Source organism: Patagioenas fasciata, chromosome 3, assembly GCF_037038585.1.
Source record: "Patagioenas fasciata isolate bPatFas1 chromosome 3, bPatFas1.hap1, whole genome shotgun sequence".
In the NCBI taxonomy this organism is placed as follows: Eukaryota; Metazoa; Chordata; class Aves; order Columbiformes; family Columbidae; genus Patagioenas; species Patagioenas fasciata.
The window spans coordinates 93,751,880-93,777,057 of record NC_092522.1 but is presented as its reverse complement, the minus strand read 5'-3'; the positions used below and the strand labels follow the sequence as shown (position 1 = coordinate 93,777,057).

Genomic DNA, 25,178 nt, shown 5'->3' with positions numbered 1-25,178 from the left:
ATACAGGAACAAATCAAAATTGTAATTTTACCTTCAGTCTGTATAAGTGCTTTCTGTCTAAAGACATTCTCATTTTATTTTTTCCTGCTATTGCAAAATCGAATTTTTCAGAGGAAGCTTTGATAATACTGTCATGTCCTCAGCAAGATGATTAGAAGTGAAACTCAGGCATAAGTGCTTCAGTTGACAGCAACCGAATGGGAGGGTTTGGAGTTTTTTCTTTTTGTCCTTGAAGTAAAATCGACCAAACACTTTCAGGTCCTCTCACCCCTTTCCTCTGAAGCAAAGAGCTGTGACAACTAGAGACAGGCCACTAGATACATGCAAGGCAGGCATCTAAAAGAAGAAAGTTTTCTTCAATACCTGCATTTTACCTCATGTTGCTTACTGGAAATCAAATGGGTCAATCTGGAGTTAGGAAAGTGTTCCTGCAGATCAAATTGTCACAGATTCAGAAGGTATTTTGGCTTTTCTTTGCAGCTGGGCCATGGCCTGCCCATGGCAATCGTGTGGTCCTTCCTAGATGGTACTGATGGTTTCATGGCCCTGTGGATGGGCTTTGTTCTTCCCAGCTCCTGAAGGCATGGAAAAGTTCAGCCTCCTGAAGTGCAGTGGTCACTGGTGCATTCAGAAGCTCAGCTAAAGGACCACATGGCCACTCCCACTCATAAGCTCTAAGAAATACATGAATAGTCATTTTTAGTCATTTCTTTAAAGTAATTCTCTCTACCTACCTACTTAAAAAAGTATTACAGGCACTGCTGGATGCGTGTGCATTACAGCACACTGCCTGAAGTGGCCTTTTTGCCTTTCAAACAGATCCTGTAGGATGTATGTACTTGCCGTCATCTCTGATTAAACTCTGCACGCAGTTCATAGAATCATAGAATGGTTTGGTTTGGTTTGGAAGGGACCTTTAAACACCATCTAGTCTAACTCCCTTGCTGTAGGCAGGGACATCTTCCACTAGATCAGATTGCTCCCAGCCCTGTCCAGCCTGACCTTAAACGCTTAAGTAAGTGCTTACAGGATCAGGATCTGTGAAAGGAAAGTTACAAATCCCCATTATTTATCTGAAGCCAAACCAGCTAATAATAACATGGGCAGTTGCAGAGTGTGACTTGCTGGGCCATGGCCACAGGTGGAGGAAATGCCATGTGGAAAGACATCACACAGCTCACTGAAGATGTGATAAACACATTTCCAAATGAAAGTGCTGTGCTACTGGACATCTGACTCTCTGCCTGGGCATTTAGTTACTGACTTGAGCCTCAGAAGCGCTCCAAAGGCAAACTAGGACTCCTGTCTGCCACTCGAAACAGCTTCTTGGGTTCTTTTGTATCTGAAAATACCAGCCAATAGGTGGAAAAATCCTTTTGTGCTGTGCAAAAGGTAATTTATATAATCAAGATACCATTTATATGCATCCTGGTTTGTTTTTTACTTCAGTATCTCAGATTTGGTGGCATTTTTTGCATTTTCAGCAACATAAAATAAAACCCTCTCATGAACTAAAAGGCCTATAAACAAATAAGTCGAGTTATATACAAAGTAAACTATGTCTATCATTATAGTAAAATCAGCATTTTCGCTTTGTTCTTGCCTGTCTTGCAGGAAAAATAACAGGCAAAAGAGAGAGGGCCAAGAATAGCAATCCAGATAATGAGGATACTACAGAGAACTGTGAGGCCATTTTAGGTTGAAAGGTCTTGATATCTGACCTCAGTGCTTCAAAGTTAGGTTAACAGATCTTCAGCCGAAAGGTAGGAACAATGTGAGGTTATCAGGGTGAGGAGGAGGCAATAGTTAGAAGATATTAGCACCAGGAGGATGAGGATGCAGAGCATCCCATCATCCCAGCCCATCAAGCCCGCTTGTTCTTAATCTAGTAGATTGAGTGATGCAGTCTGGTGATCTGAAAAAAAACCGAAAAAAAAGAAGAAAATAAGAAAATAGCTCATTATACTTCGAGGAGTAATGTGATGCTCAGTGTTTCTTATTGCAAGTTGATATTAAGAAAAAATTGTGATGGTGCTGGCAGCCTGGTGCTGCAGCAGGCTACCCAGAGGCCACAGAGCCGCCTTCCCTGCAGAAACTCACCACTCAGCTGGACACGGCCCTCAGCAAGCTGGTGTGATAGAACTTGCTTTCAGCGGGGGGTCGGACAAGATATCTGCTTGAGGTCCCTTCCAGCCAACATGGGACTGTGATTTTTATGAATTCCCTTCATAAAAAAAAACAGTATAACTTTAGTTTTGCTAGATATTAATGCAATTTCAACAGACAGGCCCTTGGTTATTTATTTGCCTGTGATTGTCTGAGCTCAGTGATGCTCTGGGCATACTGCAGAACTATATATTTCATACAGTTTTATAGGAAGGTTTGACTAAATGATTTGTTAAGTTGAAAAGGCTTCCTGTTGCTTTGATATATTGGTTGATTGGGTTACTTTTTCATCTATTTGCTCTCATATGGCTGGATGGATACTGTTATGGGATTTTTCAGTTAAATCAACATGCCTAGTACTGCTCTGCATTTATTCTTTAAATCTACATAAATAAATGTTCATAACAGGTCACAAAATATATTAAAAGAAAAGAGTTCAGCTAGCAGAACTTGTTTTTTACAGACAAATTTATACAACAGTTTTCGCTCACCGTGAACCCACTCTTTTCGCTTGTCAAGTTTCCTGAGCAATTAGGAGACAGGCAGACATGCATCTCTGCTGGAAGGAGAAAAACACTTGCACTATGAGGAGGTGCAGTCAGCTGGTGTATCTCAGCTAAGAACCATTCCTGTCTCTGAGTGTTCTGTTTGGGTCCCACTCCTAGCCTAGGAAGGACCAATTCTCAACTCTTAGAAGCTTCTCATGTACACTGGAGGTAACATTTTGAAGACAGTTAAGCATTTTAGACTCTCAGAGACTCAGAATTTGCAAAAGCTCTTCAGTGCCTAACCTGTACTGATTTTTAATGTGAATCTTTACGAATTGTAGGAGACCAAAATGTAATTTATCTCTGCTCCACATTGTTAATATAGGAAGACAACACTGTTGTGTCTCATGATGGGGTTGTCTGGACGAAGCACACTGAAGGCTGTTAAGTTTGCTATCATAGAGATACAACAGAGAGATGTTCCCCTGGCACTTGCACAGCCAGGAGTGATTCTTAGCTGTGATACACCAACTAACTGCACCTCCTTGTAGTGAGAGATGTGTTTTTCTCCTTCCAGCAGAGATGCATATCTATCTCTCTCCTAGTTGTGGGAAACTAGAGTCCTGTTCACTAGAACATTCCATGCAACTACTGAAGGCTAGTACTTTGTGTATTGAAGCTCCAGAAAAACTATTTCAACTGTATGGTTAACAAAGGGATCTCCAGGACTTCTTCTTCAGCCAGTGTTTGTATGTATGTACTCGCAATCATCTCTGATAAAACTGTGCACATAGTTCATAGAATGGTTTGGGTAGGGAAGGGCCTTTTAAGACCATCTAGTCCAACTCCTTTGCTGTAGGCAGGGGCATCTTCCACTTGATCAGGTTGCTCAGAGCCCTGTCCAGCCTGACCTTGAACACTTGAGTAAGTGCTTACAGGATCAGCATCTGTGGAAAGAAAGTGATCTACTGAAGTAAAATTCATATAAATTTGTCTCTGTGCCTGTAATATGTCTTAAAAACACAAACTTGTTTCACACTAATTTCTGAGCAGGGTGATTTTGGCAAAGAGTACAAGCCACTGTAAGATAAAATGTTGGAAAGTAAAAGCACCTTCATGTGTTGTTTCAAACAGACAAGCAGCAGCTTTAATGTGTTTAAGAAGGTCAAAGGGCAAGTTTTTCCCCATATGGAAAATAAGTGATCTCTTTGTGTATTTAACATTCTGCATAAGCATAATAGTCATTCCAGAACCTTTGCAAGTCCTCATTTAATAAAATAACTCATTATCGAAACAGAAATATTATTGTTGCCAAAGCAAAGTATTAGCATTCCAGTGGCACACGGAAGCCAGACATGTGAGCAGCAGCCGACTTCCCCACAATCATCCCAGGAGAGGCAGGTCCTTCTGCAGGCACAGAAGATGCTGCCCCTCCGCGCCGCTGCGAGCAGCCGCTGCTGGTGTGTGTAGCACTGTAGGGGCTTCAGAATATCTTGTTTGATGCATGGAAAAAATTACGTATAGCACTCTTTCCAATTGCAGTGATTATGAGATAAAAGACCCTGAAAAATAGAGGAAAATGAGTCACAGCATTGGCTTTGACTGGAGAGACTCAGACAGAATAAAGCCTCATTTTGAAAAGTGTTGTATCTTGCTTTAGGCCACTGCGAGAGCTGTTCTGTTCTCAAAGCAGTGTGTGATGTAGAACTACGTGCTGTTTGTTGTACCCACCTCAGCAAGGCCTAGTGCTTGACAAAGTGCATATCTGCTCTTTGCTTTTAAACATGAAGAAACTTAAAGCATACAAGGAAATAGGTGAACACCCCACTGCCTTCCAGATTTGAGACTTTGTGTTGCTTTCCTGTCAATCTCTCATGAATAAGCATAAAACCCCATGGAGATGGGAGGTAAGTGTTGCTGTTGATACATTAACCCCAGGAAATTCTCATCGTCATTTAAATCCTTCAAGATGGGATGATTATTTTGCAATCTGACATGCTTCTGCCATCAGGTCCTGTTCTGTTAGTACTGCTGCTTAACAACAAGGAAGGGCACTTCAGATTCCAGAAAGCGTAGAACTTATTTAGGTTAAGGAAGACAAGACTAATGGTGTGGCATAAAACTGAACACGCTCAAGCTAAAGTGCAGTGATTGATTTTTAGAAGTATGTTTAACACTAACAATGCATTATGTTGGAAAAATATTCTGTATTCCATTTATGTCTTTGTTTACTACTGGGAGAAAACTATAGGAAATTAACAGGACTTTCTTTGCACTGGTGATATTTATGAGTTGGCTCATAATTCCCCACAAAAGCCATACTTCCACTGAAGTCAACTGTTTGAGGGTTCGGTAAAGACCAAAATCCAGCTACTGAAGGAGTGACTCAAATTAGAGAAAGAAGACCTAGATCTTGGTGCACTGAAGAAATATTTCAAAATGTTTATTCTTGACGCCATTATGACATTATTCTGCCAAGTTTGATGAGCCCTTGCATTTGTGGCTGCTTAGATTTCTGTGGTAGTTGTGAGGGGTGTTGGAGCTATAAGGTAGCCTGGACTTTTAGATACAGTTGTTATGTGTACCATTTTTTGAAATTGCCATGTTTTGTTCAGGACAGAACTACTCTTTCATCCTTATTCTCCTAAGTGGAGTATTTAAAAGTATTATTCTGTATTTCAGTATATGTATAGGTGATAAATTGTTCCTGTCTTAATCAACCTGAACGAAGGCATCATAAAGTGAGCAGATAAACTGGTATTTTTCATTTTTAATAATTTTGTACCATTCCTCCCACAGCCATCACAGGCTGACATAGAGATGTGGTACAATGTACATCAATGACACTCGGGAACTGTGATGTTTCCACTTCAAAATACATTTTTCTATTAAAAAAAAAAAAAGATGTGGTTTATTGTCTTATCCAGTATTCTGGCAGCATGTGAAACTTAATAGCATTTAGTGGCAGCAAACAAATTGGAATCCCAATGCAAAGCCACATGTCTCATAGATTCTCCATCTATATTATAAAAGTGAACGTTGCTGCCATAGTAATTGTGTTATTTTGCAGTCTGGAAAGCTGTTACTGGAGGATTTGTTCATTGTGGGTACTACTTTGTTCACATGCCTGAAATAATAAAAAACTATAGAGGTAGCCAAGGGTTACTGAGAGGCCTTCTTGAGAGGTATGATGGAGAGTAGTACTGATGTACTACTGCAGTGTATTTACATGACTGCCTTGAGTCCTTTCCCCTTAAGAGCTCCTTTAATTCTCTACATTACTGACCATACATTACTGAAAAACAAATGTAAAACCAAAGCAAAATCCAATACATAACATAGTACTGGAGAAAAATAGGAGAAATAAGGAGATGGGTTTATGTTCCAGAACTCTTCAATAGGATGGAATATTTTAAATAAAAATGAACAACTGATCCTTGGGTGATGCCCACAGTGTAAACCTATATTAGTCATGTTGAGCTAATTGTCTTAATCCTAAATCTTGCAAGTAGTTTAATCCCAACGTTTTCATTAAAATATACCAAGCAGGCACCTGAATTTGAATGATTACATTTTCAATAGACTTTGCCTCTGTCCTAACCTCTAATTAAGACATAAACCTGTACTGAAATATTCTCATTGATCATAAATTACAGCTCATGTTTTAAATATACTTGTTTGATAGTGCTTGAGTAGGGACTTGTGTATCATAATAGTTGTATAATAATAGTTTTTCAACACAATAACTTGATGTCCAGAAGTACCTGTCCATAGTGAATGATGTACTAGCAAATCCAGAAAAAAAATTTCATCCAGATACATGCCAACTCCCAGAGCATACCCAGGAATTGTCTAGGAAAGTGCTCTTTGGCCCAGACTGAAAGGATGTTGATGGCAGTCCTCACAATTTAATGGTGTAGACCATCAGGAGCCATCGGGAGTAATGGTGCCGTTCCCTGGCATGGGATGATTTACTAGGTATCTAGCTGAGTCACACTGAGTGGGATTAACTCCAGAGGCTTAGATGGGCTTTCTTCCCCAACCCATTGCGGTTTCTAGTTAGTTTTAGCCGCCAAAGCCATCGCACTGTTGGCCACTGATGGGAGATATCAGTGGTCAATTAAAGGTTGCTAGATGAGCTACTAGACTTGTCATTGGAAGTCAGGGCTATTTGATTCAAAAGAAAAAATAAATATCTACAGACTTGTCTAAATACAGATTTTTTTTTTTTTTTTTTTTTTTTTTTTTTACTAAACTAAGCATTCATTTTGAAAATTTTGGTCTACAATAAGACCTATTCTTTGGATGTGATAAAAGGAGTGTTTTGTCATCTTCTACAGATTTGAGGCACCTGTAAGTGCAATCAAGGATCCTGGGATGCGAATCAGTATCATTCTTCCCAATCTTTATAATAGTTAAAATCCAGAAAAATGCATGCTTTGTTCTTATTTTTGTGTCAAAAATGTCTCCTGTTGAAGCCAATTAAAACCTTTTGGAAAATATCTAGGTCAGAAGTATCTCTGAGCATTAAATCTGTCAGAATAAGCATTTCTTGGTTTGTTTTCTTGTCTTTTAAGCTGATACTCTTGCTTAAGGAAGAATGATGCCTGCTTTTTGTATCCCTGGAAAAATGTACTTTGTTTTATTGTTTGTCTATGATGGAATGGGTTATCAAATGTGCATTTAACAACACTTCGATTTGTGTCCCACAGGTATCTGAGCTATTTCATTTGCCTGGGTTTGATTACATCTCCTGTTAAGCCTTTTCATTGCTTTGTCGATATAAGCCAAATACAATCACTTAGCAGACACTGCTAAAAATACGATGTCTTCAAAATATGGCAGAAAAGGTCAGTTTAGGCTGACACCACTTTTTTAATACTGCAAACTTAAACTCTTTCATATTGGAACTGTTCTAATTTTTAGAATGAATAAACATCCTGTAGGTGAATGAAAAATAAAAGATTGTTTAAATATAATTTATTCATCAGAGCCTGACAGAGCTCGCTTTTCTAAACAAGTTGCTTCAGCAACAAGTTCAGTTCTTAGAAAATTTCAGATATGAAATTTAGTTCAAGTTTCTGTATTTCTGAAAAAGGTACCAATCTGAGGAAAGAATATATAAAAAGATGGTATTTCTGTAAATTTATTTTTACCTCAAAATTGTTTTTAAAGTTTCCTATCCAGTTTATTTTCACATTTTAAGACAATGCTCCACCTCTCCATAGACAGGGCTGTGTTATTTCTGGGTGGAATGCAGCGCATTATCAAGCCCGTAACATGTTACACTCTTCCACTTGAAGAAAAGGTTGAAGTGCAAGTCATTTTAAAGAAAGCCCACAGGAGAAATTTATGAGCTTTTTCTATGGGAGAGCGCTTATTCTCCATGCGGCTTTTGTCAAACATTTTTAACAAATTGTAATAACCTTTGTCATATCTCATTTTCTTGCATAAACAAGTCACATTGAAACTATAAATGATGGAAAATTTAATCCACATGGCTTTCACTATCACAACTGTTAAACTGTGTTCTTTTCCACCATGCCAGCAGTGCATTACCTGTTTTATAGAAATGTTGAAAAGATTACTTTTTAAGGGAGATACCACAGGACCTGCGTAAGTGTCCTCCACACACACACACTAGCCAAAATTCTCACTTTCAGTTCTTCCTGAAGCTGGGAAAAAGCTCCAGCGTTTGTTTCTTTGCATCCTACTGGAGAGGATATTTCCACCCGTCTCCAATAACTGTCTGCTCAGAGCCACCAGGAAACCCTGTGAGGCTGATGGGAGCTGCCAGGTCTTTGCTGCCTCCCTGTCTTGAGTGCACACATCTGCTCCAGGATCCATCACTGGAACAACCTCCCCAGGGACATGGTGGGGTCCCCATCACTGGAGGTCTTCAGGATGTGGACAGGGTGCTTGATAATCTCACCTGGGCTCCCTTTCCCACAAAAGGTTGGACCAGGTGATCTTCCGAGTTCCCTTCCAACCCGAGCTGTTCTATGATTCTCTGCAGTGTGATGCACCAGCTCTCAGTCGAACAGCAGGCAGACTTTCTGCTCTGTGGGAATTGACTGCTTTGCAAATCGTGTGTATCTACAGCAGTAACTCCTAGTCCAGGAGATGCTGCTTTCCTCTGTTCCCCTCAACTCTGGGGCACACTGAAGCTGTGAAGTCTCCCTTGCTCACACACCAAGAGGGGTGAGAAGGCCAACAGCATCCAGCCAAGGTAGTGACCTCGCATAGGGCAACAAGCTTATCAAACATCTGTCTCGGTGCTTTTTGTGAGAACTGTTCACCAAAACTAGTAGTTCCAATGAAAATATAACACTGCCAGGAATGACCATCTCTTTCCTTCCTTTCTTTATAGGGTTTTTATTTGGTATTATTTTCATTTATCTAAACATGCAATGGATCTATTGGTGCTATACCTCCAGTATAATCTTCAGCACGTTTATTTATCTAATCCCTCAGAGAGATTTTATGCATTCAAGGATTAAAAAGTCATTTAAAGGCAATATTTGGGCACTCAAACAGCAAGATCCTGATCACTGTTAAGAGAACATGGGCACTGCTCCTGGCTGTGGGAAGGAATTACTTATGGAGGGGCTCAAAGAGCATCTTTGTAGACTCAGACCTCATGAATGCAAACAACTTCCCATAAGTTTGCAAGCAACTGCATTGGTTCTGACTTTGTACCAGTGGGAAAAGTAAGAGCTGCTTTTTGGTCATAGTTAGGGTTAGCAAAAGCTTACAAACATTTTCTGCCTTCTATACAAAATCCAGGATAATGTCACTGCCAATGGTTTGCAAACAGTTTTGGTCATAATCCTGAATGTCCTTGTATTTATGGGGATGAAATCAGACCTCAAATAAAACTGGAATAGAACTCTGGTGGTCTAATCGCTTAATTATGTCACTTTAACACTGATATACTTTTATTGTTTACAGACGAGGTATAAAGCTGCTTGCAGATGTTTAACTTTTGATTATTTTAGTTCTAGCAGTAAATAATGTAGCAAAATAGCTTTTAAAGATCTTCCTTGGGTGTATTTTTATGCTTATAATATTCCCTGAGTAATGTTTTAACAATTGCTTTAAGCTGAATATCCTCTTCTATATGAACAGCCTTTAAATCTTAAACTGTAGTAAAATTCTGTTGAAAATTAAATAAATGGAGAATTGGTAGTTCCTAATTAACCAGTAAGAAAAGTTTATGAGAGGCAGATTGAATAAATATCAAAGCTTCTGAGCTATACTGTCTTTCATAAATTGGCTTTTCTCCAATTAGTGTATGCTTTCAGAAGCAAGGGAATAAGATGAAAGGATCTGCATCAAAACTGATTACTGGTGAAACAAAATAGAAGTTGCTGCTTTTGATAAAATACAAGACTATGGCAGTGCTTGAATAATTTTATGGGAAGTTACTGCCTAGGGCGTATGTTTTACTGTCTGATACTGAATGCATGAGGAAAGACCATCTGTTTTTTTCAGCCTGAACAAATATATGATCCAGATTAAACCACTAGAGACCAAATATAATTGGTCTGTGTTTTGCTTTATGCTACCCTCTACCTGCAGCAGCATCCTGTTGTATAGCATGTGTCATAGCACACAGTTCACATGCTGGCATTTGAAAATACTTCTTCCTCTAATGAGGGTTATGACTGTCTGGGGCTTAATACAAACCTACACACTTCGTCTGTCACTGGAGAAATAGTTCATGATAGAAAAGAACAACTTCTGATACACTTTGACCACTGTGGCGTTTGAACCTTAGGGATTTTATTTTTTTTTTGCTGTACAGGCTCTTGTTTAGCATCCAGACAGGTGGAATGTGTTGCTGTATCCTCTGTGCCTTCAGTTCTTACTGGGGAAAAGGAGAGATGCTTTCATTGAATGGCTCTAGTAAGCAGATTATATTATAAAAAAGATAGAAAATGAATCCAAACTATTGTTTTACATTGAAGGAAGGCACATCAGTGGTAAATAAACTACCAAAAATATTCCAGAACACTTAATCCTTTTATTTCTGTTGCTAAAAGTGTGCTTTTAGTTTTGCGAGGCTAATAGGACTGGGTTTCTCCCCTCCCCCAAATTGCTTACAGTTTCATTTTAGACATAATATGCTGAATGGCAGCAAAAAAAGTGTTCAGTCTTGGAGGGAGGGATGAGGGGTAGAGGGGCAAGATTTGAATGTGTGGGTGGATAAATGCAAACATTTCTCTTTTGTTCTTTAGTAATAACTAATAACAGTGCTCTGTTCCTTGTAGAGCTTCTGGAAAAACTGAGAATAAAAGGTTACAGAGGTTTGGAAAAATATCTTTCCAAGACTGTTCTTCTGCATGGCTGTGGGGATTGTTTCTGGATTTCATGGATAATCTGCAGAACTGTGTCTTCTAGGTGCTAATCAAAACTGCACCTGACTTTCCAGAATATTTACCATTATTTTGATTAATACACTGTTTAACTCTGCCGGTTCCCTCTCCTGACTCACTTTTCCCATCTATCGTGAATTAACACTGCCCACAGTGATCTTCTAAATCAGAGGCCTGAGGAACTGTGGTAACGCAAGTGGTGGGTGACTATGGAATAGTTCTATGACTGCAGGATTGGGCTGGGACTTAAAACGTTCAGGTTTATTCCACATATAATGACTTTCTGTGTAGCCTTAGGCAAGTCCCTTACCTTTTCTGTGCTGTGGTCTCCAGCTGTGAACAACAAGCTTTCTTTTTTCCTGCTGCGTCTATTTTCTATAATTGTGCTACAAGAGATCTCTTGCAAGTGAAAACTTGTATTGTGTGTTTGGACAAGACTCTACAACTGGACCTCCAGTTTAGTTGGTATTACTGGAATACATCTAAACAAGAGTAATTTCTATTACAAAGGATCAAAGAGAATGTCATTTTTAACTGATTCAGGACTAAAGAAATTCAACAAAAGGAAAATATATCCTTTTACTATAAATTCTTAGTCACCTCTTAATTTTATCTTGCCCTCTATACAAGCTTTAACAAGGAGAAACGACATTTATGCCTGTGCCAGTAGGATGTAATTATAGGGGAGCTGTATCTGAAGACTGTAGCAGCTGAAATTACCAGCAATGTTGTGGGAGCTTTTCCTTTTTTTCAAAAAGTGCGGAGAAGAGGACCAAAATTTTTCACAAGGTGGATTTTTGTCGCTTGATTGAGTTTGTTATGAAACCTTTAAGTATATATATGCTGGTCTTTTTCCTTCTTTAGTCTGGTTTGCCAATGGTATGTGCCAGAGACACCCTTTGCCCTCCTGGGTTTTATTTACAGTTCTTGGTAGAGTTTATATGCAGGCTCCTACCAGATTTTATTTTAAGAACAGAAGTTCACCCCAGCAGTTAAATGATATGCTACAAAATGTGCCTCCAATGTCTTATTGCATTGCACATCAGATTTTCTAATAGAAATTCTGAAGAAATTGACTTACATTTTTGTCTAATGTACTGGATATATTACAGCACTACTATATTACAGCACTATAGAAACTCTTTATGTTATAAGGGAAAAAGCAATTTTAGCTCCTGAGGCACAAGTGGGAGCAGATGCAATAATATACTGAAGTTTGTATTCAGTAGTTAGAATAATAGAAGAATTTAGGTTGGAAAAGGCCTCTTCAGGTCATCTAGTCCAACTTCCTGCTCAAAGTGAAGCTCACTTCAAAGTCAGACCGGGGCCCTTTCCAGCCAAGTTCTGAACATCTCCATGGGCAGATGTCACACCCTCGCTCGGCAACTTGTTCTGGTGCTGGATCACCTTCATTGTGACTTTTTTTCTGTATACGTAATCATATTTTTCTGTCCTGCAAATTATTTCCTCTCTACCTTCTTTATAACCAGAATTAGATAGCTGAGGACATCAGTCAGAGGTCTCAGTCTCTCTTTATCCAGGCTGGCAAACCCAGCTCTGCTCAGCCCCTCTTATGTGTCATGAGCTGCAGCCTCTGACCACCTTGGTGGCCCTCCACAGGGCTCCCTTCAGTCTGTCCCTTTGTCTCTCATGCTGAGAAGGCCCAGAGTGGGCACAGCACTCTAGATGTGGTCATTCAGATGCCAAACAGTGGGAAATAATCACTTCTGTCAACTTGCTGTGTATGTTTGTGTTAGTACACCTCAGTGTGTGGTTGGGTTTCATTGCCACAAGAGCAGACTGCTGAGGGATGTTCAGCTTGGCCACCAGAAACACCTCCACACACCCCCTCCAGTATTTTACTTAAAAAAATGCTTTCTGTGTTTTCAGAATTATTGTGTTATTTAATGGAAACATCATATTGAAGAGCCTGTGCATCCGTTACATAGATCTGTAATTTTTATGTTTTTTCCTTCATCCCTTGGAGAGATCTGAGTCCCTCTTGTATCAGGAAGGACCCATTTGTACTTTCTTGCAGATATATATCTGCATTATTTACGGTACCTATTCATGTTGGGTTAGAGCATCTGTTAACAAGAGTCCCAGCAATTCAGATAAAAGCCAAAGGTCTACCCTTTGCGGTTGACTCATTGCCCAGCATGACTGGCAAATGTCTTAAGAAGGAAATTAGGAAACACTGGTCGAATTAATTGTTGCTACTTGCAAAATCCAGTGCAAGAATTTAAAATATAGAACATGTACCGCCTTGCACTCATACAGTGTGATTCCTGGGTGCTGATTAGTCAGTTTGTGGTATTGTGGGTGAAATGAAGTCTGATCCAATTCATAGGTGGTTTCACAAGCATAGTGATATTACTGGTGATGCAGTACGATAATAAAGGTTATTCCTTATCATCCATAGTAGACGCCTCAGAACGATACCAGCTCTGCAGGTTCATGTCTGCAAACAGCACCTGTGCTGTATGCTGAACGGATCAGACATGGGATATGCAAGAATTTCTGCAGTGATACTGGTTGTTTGCATCTTCCTCACAAAGGGATTTAGCAGCATGTGGCTTTGCTTTGCTTGTGTGTATTCATCAGTATGTTGAAACATGAAAACTCATGCAAGCTCAAAATTGCCGTCGTTTTCCTGATTGTAATTGCACGACTCATGTAAGACTTTCTTAATTCGCTCTTTTGTTTTGACTTCCTCAGTGGATTGTATGATATTAAGTTTTTTTCTCGGAATGGAACCTGCTCGTTTAGGGCAGTGATGCCAAAACTCAACTGCTGCTCAGCTTCTGGTAGTTTGTACATCAAGTGTGTTGCTCAGAGGGAAGTTTTTGCAGATGGGCACTTAGGTGCAATCTGTATTTAGCTCTTCGATAAGCTTATATCGCAGATATTTGTAGTCAGTTGGTAGATAAATTATTTTTCAGACTGGAGAGAGGATTGTCCCATTGGTTATCATTCTTTAAAGCCACTAAGAGTATCTGGACTGCATAAAGGTACAGGATTGTGATACCAAAAGTAGTGTCTGTGTATATTGGGTCATTTGTCCAAGAAAATCTTGTTTCTTGTGTTTGTTTCCATTAATTCTACCAGTGCTGCTCAAAAGCATGTGGATTTAGTAACAGGCTACTCCAGTGTTTTTAATGGACACAAGTAGTGATTGAATTCCCTTCTATTAATGAAGACTGTTGATTGATAATCTTCTGTTAATATTGATGAGGCAGGATCAATATAGATACTGGTTTGTAGTTTTGAAAAATATTAACGATTATTAATATTCTTTCTTTTTCAGTTTTCTCCTTGTGTTTGGTTGCTTGATTTTGTCCGTGTTTTCTACTATTCCTGAACACACAAAACTTGCCTCTGGTTGTCTCTTCATTTTGGTAAGTGAAACTTCTAACTACAAGACAGATTTACAGATACTTTTATATACACTCAAATGCTCTCCCTCACCGTGGAGAAAATAGTATTATTCCTGAATGCTTAAAGAAACCAGACTTTTCACCTGAATGATGAAAAAATAATAAAACAGGTCAGATTGTATGACAGCGTTAAGAAGTACTGTATCACATCACTTCTTTGCTTGAGAATTGCTGTAGTTTATAACTGATAGTTTTTGTACTGCAGTTTGGCAGAGACTGAGCATGAAAGACCTTTGATGCTGCCACTGCCTTTTATAAAGTCAGTATGTAGTAAGAGGCACTTATACTTAAAATAGGAAATAATTTTAGTATCTTAGATACCAATTTGTGCTAACTATTGGTAGATGCTGACATTTTAGTGGCAGTTGCTGCAGTAGGAAGTGGTAGTTTCATTATTTTTTCATAACACATGCTTTTGCATTATATTTCTCTCTCCTTTTTCTCTTTGAGAGAGATATAAATGGCTTTAATCCCTAAAAGTGCTTGCCATTTTTCATGCATTGTATGGACGCCACTTTACTCATCTGTTTCTTGATGGCCCATTTAGTTCTGCAAGTGATGGCCTGAGGATAGGCAGTAGTGATCATTAAAATGTCACTATATACCCAGAGTTACCATGGTTATTTCAGTTCCATGTATACAGCAGACTGTGGCTTGTTAGGTAGTGCCTGGGGTGAAGTAACTGCTGACAAATGCCAACATTTTAATTGTCATCGCTTGTATATATCCAAAAGCCCTGGTCTTCAGAACAGCTCCCTAATTAATTATGGCATGAGCAGGCCAATAAACATAATTACCATCCATGCTATGTCTCTACAGCACAATGTGCTATTGCATCAAGATACTTAAACTAAATGTCCAGAGCTGGCGAGGTGCAGATGTGTGGTGCTATGCTCCATCTGATGGTTTCTTAGCAGGGCTAATTAAGGAGGCCTGTCTTATATGTGGTGGTTTGCATCCTACTCATATTAGCCCTTTTTCTGGAGAAAAGGCCAGGTGATGTTAAAATAGTGAAAAGTGATCAGATTTAATCCTGTACTCATATCTGGTCCCATTCTTTACATATGTGAACAACACTTTGCAAACTGAAGCTTGTTTAAATGTTCTGCAACTAGTTATATTATTTCAATTACTACACTAATTGCTAAGATTTTCTGATATAGAAAATAGGAAAATTTAATTAGTCTGAAAATATCCTATTTCTAATAGCAGGTACTTTCATGACAAGTAGTCTGTTTATGTAAATTGTAGAAATACCATTTGTTCTGATATAAAATATGCATTTCCCATGAGCCACATATTTGTTGATTGTGTCAGTATGATTGATCAACACATTCCCTGTGCTTCACCACGGCCCTCCCAGGAACTGGAATGTGAAGGAGCTCTGCAAAGTTCTGGGTTCATTCCCTGCACCACATGGACGTGCGGCCTCGTAGAGGCATCCGTCAGTGGAGAGGCACTGCTCGAGGTCTACAGCAGGACATAGTGGTGCTTTCTGCTGCTGTGGCTTCAAAGATGGACTTTGTTCATCTTAACAGTTCATAGACTCACAGAATAGTTTGCGTTGCTATGGACTTCAAAGGTCATCTAGTCCACCCCCCTTGCAGGGACACCTTCAACTAGATCAGGTTGCTCAGAGCCCTGTCCAGCCTGGCCTTGAATGTTTCCAGGGATGGTTCTGACTGTAAATCCTGTAGCATCCTCTGAACACAGAAATGCCCTCAACGAGGAAGAGGGTGGATAGTTAATCCCCGAAGCATCAATATTAGCCTGGTCCAACATTTCTGTGCAATAGTCTGGTGTGTTCAGCAAACCCTTGGCAGGAATAAACCTAGTGATGACGAATTTTACGGCTCCTGCTGTGGGTCTCTAATGGAGAAAAATATAAACACAGCAAAGTATGAAGTTCCAGAAGCATGCTAAAGCTGACCGGTTTATTCCAGTTTGCTGATGCATGATTTGCTCCTTCTCTGCACACCAAATTATTGGCTGATATTAGCAAAGTTATCAAAGCAGGCTTTTTCAACTGCAAACCAAGAGAGAAATAAATTTCTACATTAGCTCAAGAGCAGTTGTTTTGGCAGTACCAACACATAACTGCAGTCATTAGAGTTTTCACAACCTTTTCCTAGCAGTGATTCACACAATGCTCACAAATGTGTCATTTAGTAGAGACAGTTGTATTAACTATCAGATGTGTTTTAATACTCTTTTGTTTCGTGCTTGAGATGGAAGATATATGTTTATTTTCTAATGAAGTACAGTACAAATACAGCAATCCTTACAGTTGCCTGCTGGGTTTCTGTGAACTGTTTGCTTTGAAGATTTATTGCACATGTCCCCCCTACAGCCATGTTAATTGGCTAAAAAGCTAATGTAATGTTCCTTCAACTTAATACTCGAGCTGCTGCCTTCACTGGCACCTGTGGCTTTTGACATATTGCAGTTATTTGCTGTTACAAAAGGAGGTTAAATAGAGAAGTGAAGATGGGGTGAGAAAACCTTTCCCTCTTTCTCAGAAAGGCCAGAGGAGCTGAGAAGATTATTGCTCTGCAATCAGTCAGTTCCATTTATCTCCCCTGACCTCGCCTTACACGGGAGGAGAAAACATATCTCCTAATCACTGCATCCTAAAATCTGTCTCAGAAAAATACGACGAGGTGTGATAGCTCAGAGTAAATCATTGTTTAGGAAAGCAGTATTAGCTGAGAGCTTCTGAGCGTCAGCAGAGGTTAATGGACTTGTCTGGACTGCAGAAAGATCTGAGCCGACGCAAACCTGCCCCGCTGCCCTGTGCTGAACCCAGCTGGGGCTTCGGTCCTGGCGGCCGCACAGGCACTACTGTGTTCCGGGCATCGCCTGCTTATCATGGCCTTGTCAAGGGGAGATGTGTTTAGTATTTGAATCTGGTGCTTCAAATGAAAGTCCTGCAGATAAGTTAAGTGCATGTTACACACAGCAGTGTTGGGTTGTTACATCAGTAATTAATTTGCTTAGATTTTTGTCTAGAAATAATAAGCCTAACCAGGGGGAGAGCATCAGATAAAACTCCTTATATCTTCAATGGTAAGTATGCTTTAGCCTCGTCTGTGCACACAACTTCTGGCACTCAACTTGTAGCAGTGATACATCCCAGACAGACAGCAGAATAAAGTCTGCTTCAACATCGAAAAAGCCACAAGACACTTAAGAATCCAGCTAACAGAGCAAAAAAAAAATAACCTTTTGTGTATTGCTGATCTCCTCCAAGTACGTTTGCTGGCATTTTATCAAATAATAAGCACAAGGGAAGTAAAACTTAGACTGGAAAGGCAAAATCAAATCTCTTGGGGAAAACAGCCAAGAAGGAATATTTCTGGAACTGGAGGTCACGCACTCTCATGACCATACTCTCTATATTTTAAGATAATTTTCAACTAAAGCTGTGTGAAGAACTGTGTTACTTCTGGTTGTTTGCTATCAATTCAAGAAAATAAATAAAATTATTTGAGTTGACCCACAAAGATCTGGCAAATCAAAAAGTCCCAACAAAGTGTTGGATCAGATTAAATCTTTCATTTGACCTGGCATAAAATATTGTGTATTTGAGCATTTTAGAACCTTGGGCTTAAAAGTAAAATTGAGGCTGTAGGAAATAAATGCCGTTTTTATTTAAAGTGACAAAAGACTCAACTTTTTTCATTATTTTCATTTTTAATTGAGATAGAGAGATTGAAACACTTATGTGAATTTCTGCAGGACTGTTTTTGTCAAATCTGTTTTGTGTGTTTCTCTGAAAAAAGCTGGGGTAGAAGGCTGTACCCAGTTCTGTAGGATAAGGGCCTATGAAAATGTACTCTAGGAACACATTCTTCAGGCAGAAATAGCTCCCAAAGACATAAAAGCAGACAATGTGCAGTAGATGAGGTTGGCTTCTACAGGTACTGTGGTCACTTATGTGAATCCAACAGGAGAGCCTAGTTCTTCTAGCAGTTAAGATCTTGCTAACATTTCTTCCTTCTCTTAACATTTTCCCATAAAAGAAGCATACAAGGAGGATGAACATAGATAAAAAAACAGTAAAGCTGCCCGATAGCATGCAGACATATGTTCATGTGCTAGAAGAGTGAATTCATCTGCAGCAATGTAATCATACAAATCTGCTACAAAATTTTAAAGCTGAGCTGAGTGGATTTTAAAGAGGGAGATGGATAGTGCTCAATTCAAAAAAAGTAACATTCTTCAGTTTAGATTTATTGTCCCAGAATTTGAATCCTCTTGTGATGCTTGGCTAAAAGACCCAGACCTGAGCAAAGGACCAGACGGATGGCCATGCATAAAAGGAAAACCTGAATCATCTTGAGAGATTTCAATTATAGATACATTTCTAACAAAGAAGGTAAGGTATAGACCACATGTTATTGTGGTTTTGTTAAGTCTTCTCCCGAGAGAAACACATGAACTCATCCATGAGCTAAAAAATCAGTGAGTTTTAAGTTTACCAGAGCTTATCAAAACTCAGAATCAGTATTTCTCGGGAAATAATAATTTTCAATGTTATTTTTAATCCCAAATCAAAGCATAGCTTTGAAATTTCAAAATTTCTACACAGACATCTCTAAAAAATTGTCTGTTAGGCAGACGACACTGATGTTACCAAAGACAGAATAAGAAAGGGAAATGTTGATAAGGTCAAAGCCTTCATGTTTTCAGTCTTGTTCAGATTCATATACACTAATATTATAACAAGGTAATAACATGAGCATAAAAAATTCAACCATGTCACAACAAACTGCCTGTTGGCTTTGAAAGAAAATATTCTTACCTTATCAGAACAAATAATTCAATTGCTGATTGAAGTGATACTCTCCTATTATGTATACTGATTTCATCAAATCAGATCTGACTGTTGTTATAAAAATTTAGACCAGATCTCATTACAACTGCTTGAGAATCTTTGTGTGCAAAAAGAGCAAACTTCTCATTGGAAATGTAAGTGCTGGTTGCACTTTTCTGAAGCTAACAGTTATAACAAGGAAGTCTGACAGGACAAAAATGTAAATGAAAAAGTGAAGTTATTTGAAAACATGTAAGTAGATGTCCCCAAAGCCATAATGATTCTGTCAGAAGGTAGTGTTGGTACTTCCGACCAACCAACAAAGCTCTGAAGCAAATAAGCACAGACTGTAGCTATGGAGAGAGATGGAAGTAACAATAAAAAATATTTCATAACAAAGGAACATGGTACCACACATTAAACTGTAAAGGTATCTATGACGAATCTATTGTCAACAGTGCTAAGAATGATAAAATACACTTCAAACACATCAGAGAATAAAGACTTCTTGATACTGGCATAAGCCTATTATTGATTTGTTTCTGGGCTTGATTACGTTGTCAGTAGAGTTTTGTCCTTTCTTTTATTTTGTTTTTCTGTATTAAGTAGAAATAGCCTTTGTGAAGAGAAGAATGAAAAATCACACGTTGAATGGAATCATTTCTCTCTTTTAATTAAAAATGCAATATATTATAGTTCTACTGGGAAAGCTTAAATAGGTTTGATGACTAAAGATGACTTAGAGAGTATTATTATGTGTAATCTACAACCAGGGCAAAGAAAAATCTCATAACTGCATCACTTAAAGAAGGCGGGATAACTATGGATGGTTACCGCAAGCGCTACAGCATTGAACAGCAAATGCAGTAGAAAGCAAGTGAGAGTTTCGGAGTCGCATTTCCCAGGCAGGCAGAACTACCAACCAGTTACCTGCCAGCAGAAATCTCCATTTACTGTGCAGTGTTAAGATCACTGGGGTTGCCACAAGTCAGTGGTGACTGGATGAAATACTGCCCATGAAAATATTTCCCATTCTCTCTGAATGAACAGGACATGTGTAGAGAAATGGGTGGTACTGTGCAATGAAGAAAGATGGATGGAAACAGCAAACCCACAAACACTGTTAAGTGTAACAGAACTCATTACCTGGTACAATTTTAATATTAAAATGATTAACCTGTAGTAAGAAAACCAGTGTTGATAAGTACGTTACACTCTTTCATATTCTTGTTATAGAACTGTCACTTAGCTTATCTTGTCCATAACATTATATGGCTATATGCAGAAAGTCAGGAGAGAAGATACTAGTACTGTGAACAATCAGTTTCTGGTTCCCTTTGCTTCCCAACACAGAGAGGACTAGCATTCAGAGGTGGAGAACATACTCTTAAAAGCAAGAGGATTATCCATATTATTCAGAAAAAAAGCCTTTTAGCCAGCCATTCAAGGGACAGCTTTCTCTAGGAGAACACAGAATCTCTAGGAGGATTTTGAGATTAAGGGTAGAAAATGGGGAGGATTAAATATTAGTGATGGCGTGTCAGGATTCAGATTAGTAGGGATATAACTCTTTGAGGAGGGAAAAGTGTGTCTCCTTGTAGGCTAATCAGCACATTGAACTGAAGGACCGAACCAGCTGTCCTTGACCTCCTTGAAGCATAAATGAACAACACTCCTTGCACAACAACTGCTCTTCCATGACGTGTCTTCCTTCTTCTTTTATCAGTTTAAGCAATAACAAAGTAGCATGGGAAACCACTTCCAAGTCATAAGTGTAACTTTTTCCATAGATGTAGATTTGAAATAGTTTATGCTGGACTCTGAAGTATTGAATTTTCTTGGCTTCACGCCAGAGTTTGATAAGGATCCAAATTTGTTATATGGAGAGCAAGGGCTACCTCCTTAAAACAGGCAACAAACGATTTAGATTGCAACAGTAAAAATGGATAGATATCAAACTCTCTATCAGAAATTCCGACCTGACCCTTGTTAGGGAAATATTGATTTGCCAAATGGAAGTGCAGAATATGTCTCCAGAGGAAAGCCAAATGACATGGTTATAAATAATATGTGAGGAAAATGTCTACGAAGCACTAAATGTCGAAAGGAAAAGAATGCTGAGAAAGGCAGAACATAAGTGATGTGAAAGCTGTTTGGAAACCTGGGGAACACCCATCATCTCAGTGGTGTACAGAAACTGTAATCCACTCTGTTGCTTTGCACAGATGTGACAAACCATGCAGAGACATAGCTCACTACACTCAAAATGTGAACTTTCTTTAAGTGAGAGAAGAAATCTGTTCACAAGATACGGTTGAAAAACTGCAAAGTCAAGTAAATAAGTACCAAAATACAGGCAAATATCAAAAATATCTGGAAGGGTCCAGAGCAGCCATACCTATAATACCAAAATCCAAAGAGGGTTTAAGGTGTAGGTGGTGATAAATACACAGACACACACTGGAACTACGTCCAGTCCTGAGGACTGTGAACTGTGGGCGAGCTAAAATGATGAATTAGCTAAACAAGTACTGGCCATTTTAAACTTATAGGCTTCCACAGGGTGCCTAGTTGTTGTGTCATGGACAGGATAACAACTTTGGTATCAAATGTGAACCAGACAAGAATTGGTTGATTGCACCATATGATGATATGCTAGCAGGAAATGAATGTCTCACAAAGATATATGTATGTTTTTGAGAGGATGTGGAAGGAGTTTGTTCTTTCCTTTTTTCAGGAGACCAAAATTCCATAAGCCTTAAAACAAAAGGTAATAGGAAAAGCTGCGAAACACTTATCAAATGACATCATTTGTAAACACAAGAGTTGATATATTGGCTCTCATAGTCTAGTTATTGGACTGAAAAGAGGGGACCAAGTTAACTTTTTCACTGAACTTAAGGAACTGAATAAAAATATTGTAACCAAAGACTTGTTCAAGTAACAGAAATATTTGGTGAGATGACAGAAATCAATAACTTGAAAAATCCTGTATAAGCAGGATTTTGGTAGATTGGGTAAAGTGCCTTCCAAGTCGATTTTGCTAAGTTACCAACTGTGAGAAAACACTTCCTTAAAATTGCTTTCTGAATACATTTGGTACTGGAAGTGTTTAAGTGTATATCATCCCAGGTACCCAAAGGTCTCCCAGTGGTAAAATCATGTCCTGAGGTACTCCTAGGCAAACTCTGTTAATGAACTTTGCAAACTGGGAAACTGCAAGAAGTAATCACTTTTTTTAAAAAAGGTCACAGCAAATATCATTTGCAAAGTCTCTAGGATTTAACAACTCCAAACATGCTAAGACCACAAAGTAAACGTATAGCCATCCCGTCCCACTCTGCCATACAGGATGTCAAATGTTATCAGTTGCTTCACATACATGTGTTCAGCCGTAACAATTAGCCTAAAAACCTTGCATCAATGCAAAATTAACACGGATGCCAGAGTATAAAAGGATTCAGGCTCTGGCAGCCATTCCGCGTTCCTTTTGGACATGGCAAAAGATAGCGAATTCTTCACAAACATTTCAAAAGGAAGATTTGGGAGCTGTGTTGCTACAGAGACATGTGCTTGAACGTCTGCCTGTGACGTATGGCATCAGAAACGTGACTACAGAGGAAAAAAATGCATGAAGAAATCACAAAGGAAATTCAAGGGCTGGGTACAGCTGTACCGAGCTTCATTGTTTTCAATATGCAGATAATTTTAAAACTAGAACGAGACCATTTACCCCTGATACCTCACTACTGAGAATGAAAATGTGAACAAGCACAAAGTAGAATACGATGTTGTTTGGAAAGCAGAAGATTATTCTGTAGTGTGAGTTGTATGGCTGTCATCTCCTTTCAGGAATTCTCTGAGAAGTGTAGTTGTACCTGACATATAAACAAATGATCTGGCACAAAGCAGTGGGTGAAAATGGCTGGAAAACACCTTATTTAAGGATGATGCTGTATCTGGAGAAGACCAGGAGAGACGTGTGGGGTGGTGAAGTCAGCGTTTGCCATTTTCCCAATTTGAGAAAGGGTTTTCAGTGATCACCAGGTTGTTCGTCAAAGAACGGCATCCACCAAAGGCTAAAAGGCAAAAGGAGTTTTGGAATGTGTTTGCCCACACGTGCACTGACATGGTAATGGTGGCGTGAAGTGGGTCTGCTGCTCTGGAGAGGCAGAAGGGTGTCTGTGCTCCATTTGTGAGTGCTGAGGAAGGTAAGCCCAGTTTCAGTGCTAGGAACATACAGTAAATACTTGTATTTACTCTATAAGAAATTACAAGAAATGTAATTAAATGGCAGTTACCTAATTTTGGTGCCTGCTTTTACAATCTGATTCGAAACTGGTTTTACTTGGCTTTTTTCTGTTTTAAGTGAATAAAGAAGCACAACTGATGTGTGCCATTTCAAGTAATGAACATAAAAAGGTAAAGGGAGTTAGATAGCAGAAATCCTATATCACAGTATCACAGTATGTTTGGGATTGGAAGGGACCTCAAAAGATCATCTAGTCCAATCCCCCTGCTGGAGCAGGAACGCCTAGGTGAGGTCGCACAGGAATGTGTCCAGGCGGGCTTTGAATGTCTCCAGGGAAGGAGACTCCACAACCTCCCTGGGCAGCCTGTTCCAGTGCTCTGGTACCCTCACTGAGAAGAAGTTCTTTCTCAAATTTAAGTGGAACCTCTTGTGTTCCAGCTTGATCCCATTGCCCCTTGTCCTATCATTGTTTGCCACTGAGAAGAGCCTGGCTCCATCCTCGTGGCACTCACCCTTTATATATTTATAAACATGAATAAGGTCACCCCTCAGTCTCCTCTTCTCCAAACTGAAGAGCCCCAGCTCCCTCAGCCTTTCTTCATAAGGGAGGTGCTCCACTCCCTTAATCATCTTTGTTGCCCTACGCTGGACCCTCTCCAGCAGTTCCCTGTCCTCCTTGAACTGACATGTGACTAATGAAAACTAAGCATAGCACTGGGTTTTAATATTATATCAATAGACTCGTAGCTGTGTGTTAGATTAAAAGGCACAGAAAAGATTTCTCAATAATCCTCTATTAACATAGAATCAGCATGAGAATTCTTAATCATAATTTGGAAAAGCAAGTGTAGTAGAAGTATCACATTCATTATAAAACTAATAAATGATAAAAAGGTGCATAAATTCCATTTCGTGCTTATTGTGCCTTGCACTGGGAGTTGAACTGAAGTCTCTGGTTGTGATTTATATGGCACTAATAGGGTCTATTCTGGGTTATGTTTTCAGATTTATAGCTGCCTCTCCCTCTGTTAAACTGCGGTTAGAAAGAATTAAAACATTAGTTCCTTAATTGCATATATGTGTGTAGATATACTTGTTATCTGTTTAGATCTAAGATCTCCCTTTCTAATGCTGAATCTGGAATAATAAAAATGTGTATTCAAATTATACTATTATTTTGAACAATAATGCACGCACATATTCATATCTGTTGATTTTAATCTGGAAACCAGCCGGTGTAACAGAAGTGTCCCTAGTCCTACACCAGCTTTGCATCACAACTGTTTGAAGCTCAAATATTCCCGGGGTTTCTCTGAGACAGACTAGTGTTGCAGTTCCTCTTGCATCCCAATGGCATCTGTTTAATGTGTAGAATCCAACTCTGGTGCTCGGTACTTTGAATCAGTGGAGGGGTTTTTTTGCTTGAGAAAGGGATGCAGAAGATGAGGTGTTATGTTCTTTCTTTAACTGAATGAGAAAACAATCTCATCCTCTTTGACAATAATAAAGCATTTCTATTTGAATAGTATCAACTATTCATTATGTGTCATGATAAAGAGATTTTAGTAGTTGGTGACATTCTTAAACCAGTCACCCAGAAATTGAAGGATGAGAGCATGTTTATTCTCCCTCTTTTCCAAC

The 25,178-nt window shown here is 39.1% G+C and overlaps 1 protein-coding gene across 2 annotated transcripts in view; it reads left to right on the top strand.

The window, feature by feature from the left end:
- KCNQ5 (potassium voltage-gated channel subfamily Q member 5) overlaps window positions 1-25,178 on the top strand; it is a 286,898-nt gene that overhangs the window by 185,216 nt on the left and 76,504 nt on the right. For both annotated transcript variants that reach the window (XM_065834714.2, XM_071806871.1), the window contains exon 2: window positions 14,340-14,430. In XM_065834714.2, coding sequence (XP_065690786.2) covers window positions 14,340-14,430 — 91 coding nt within the window. The remainder of the gene's footprint in view (window positions 1-14,339; window positions 14,431-25,178) is intronic.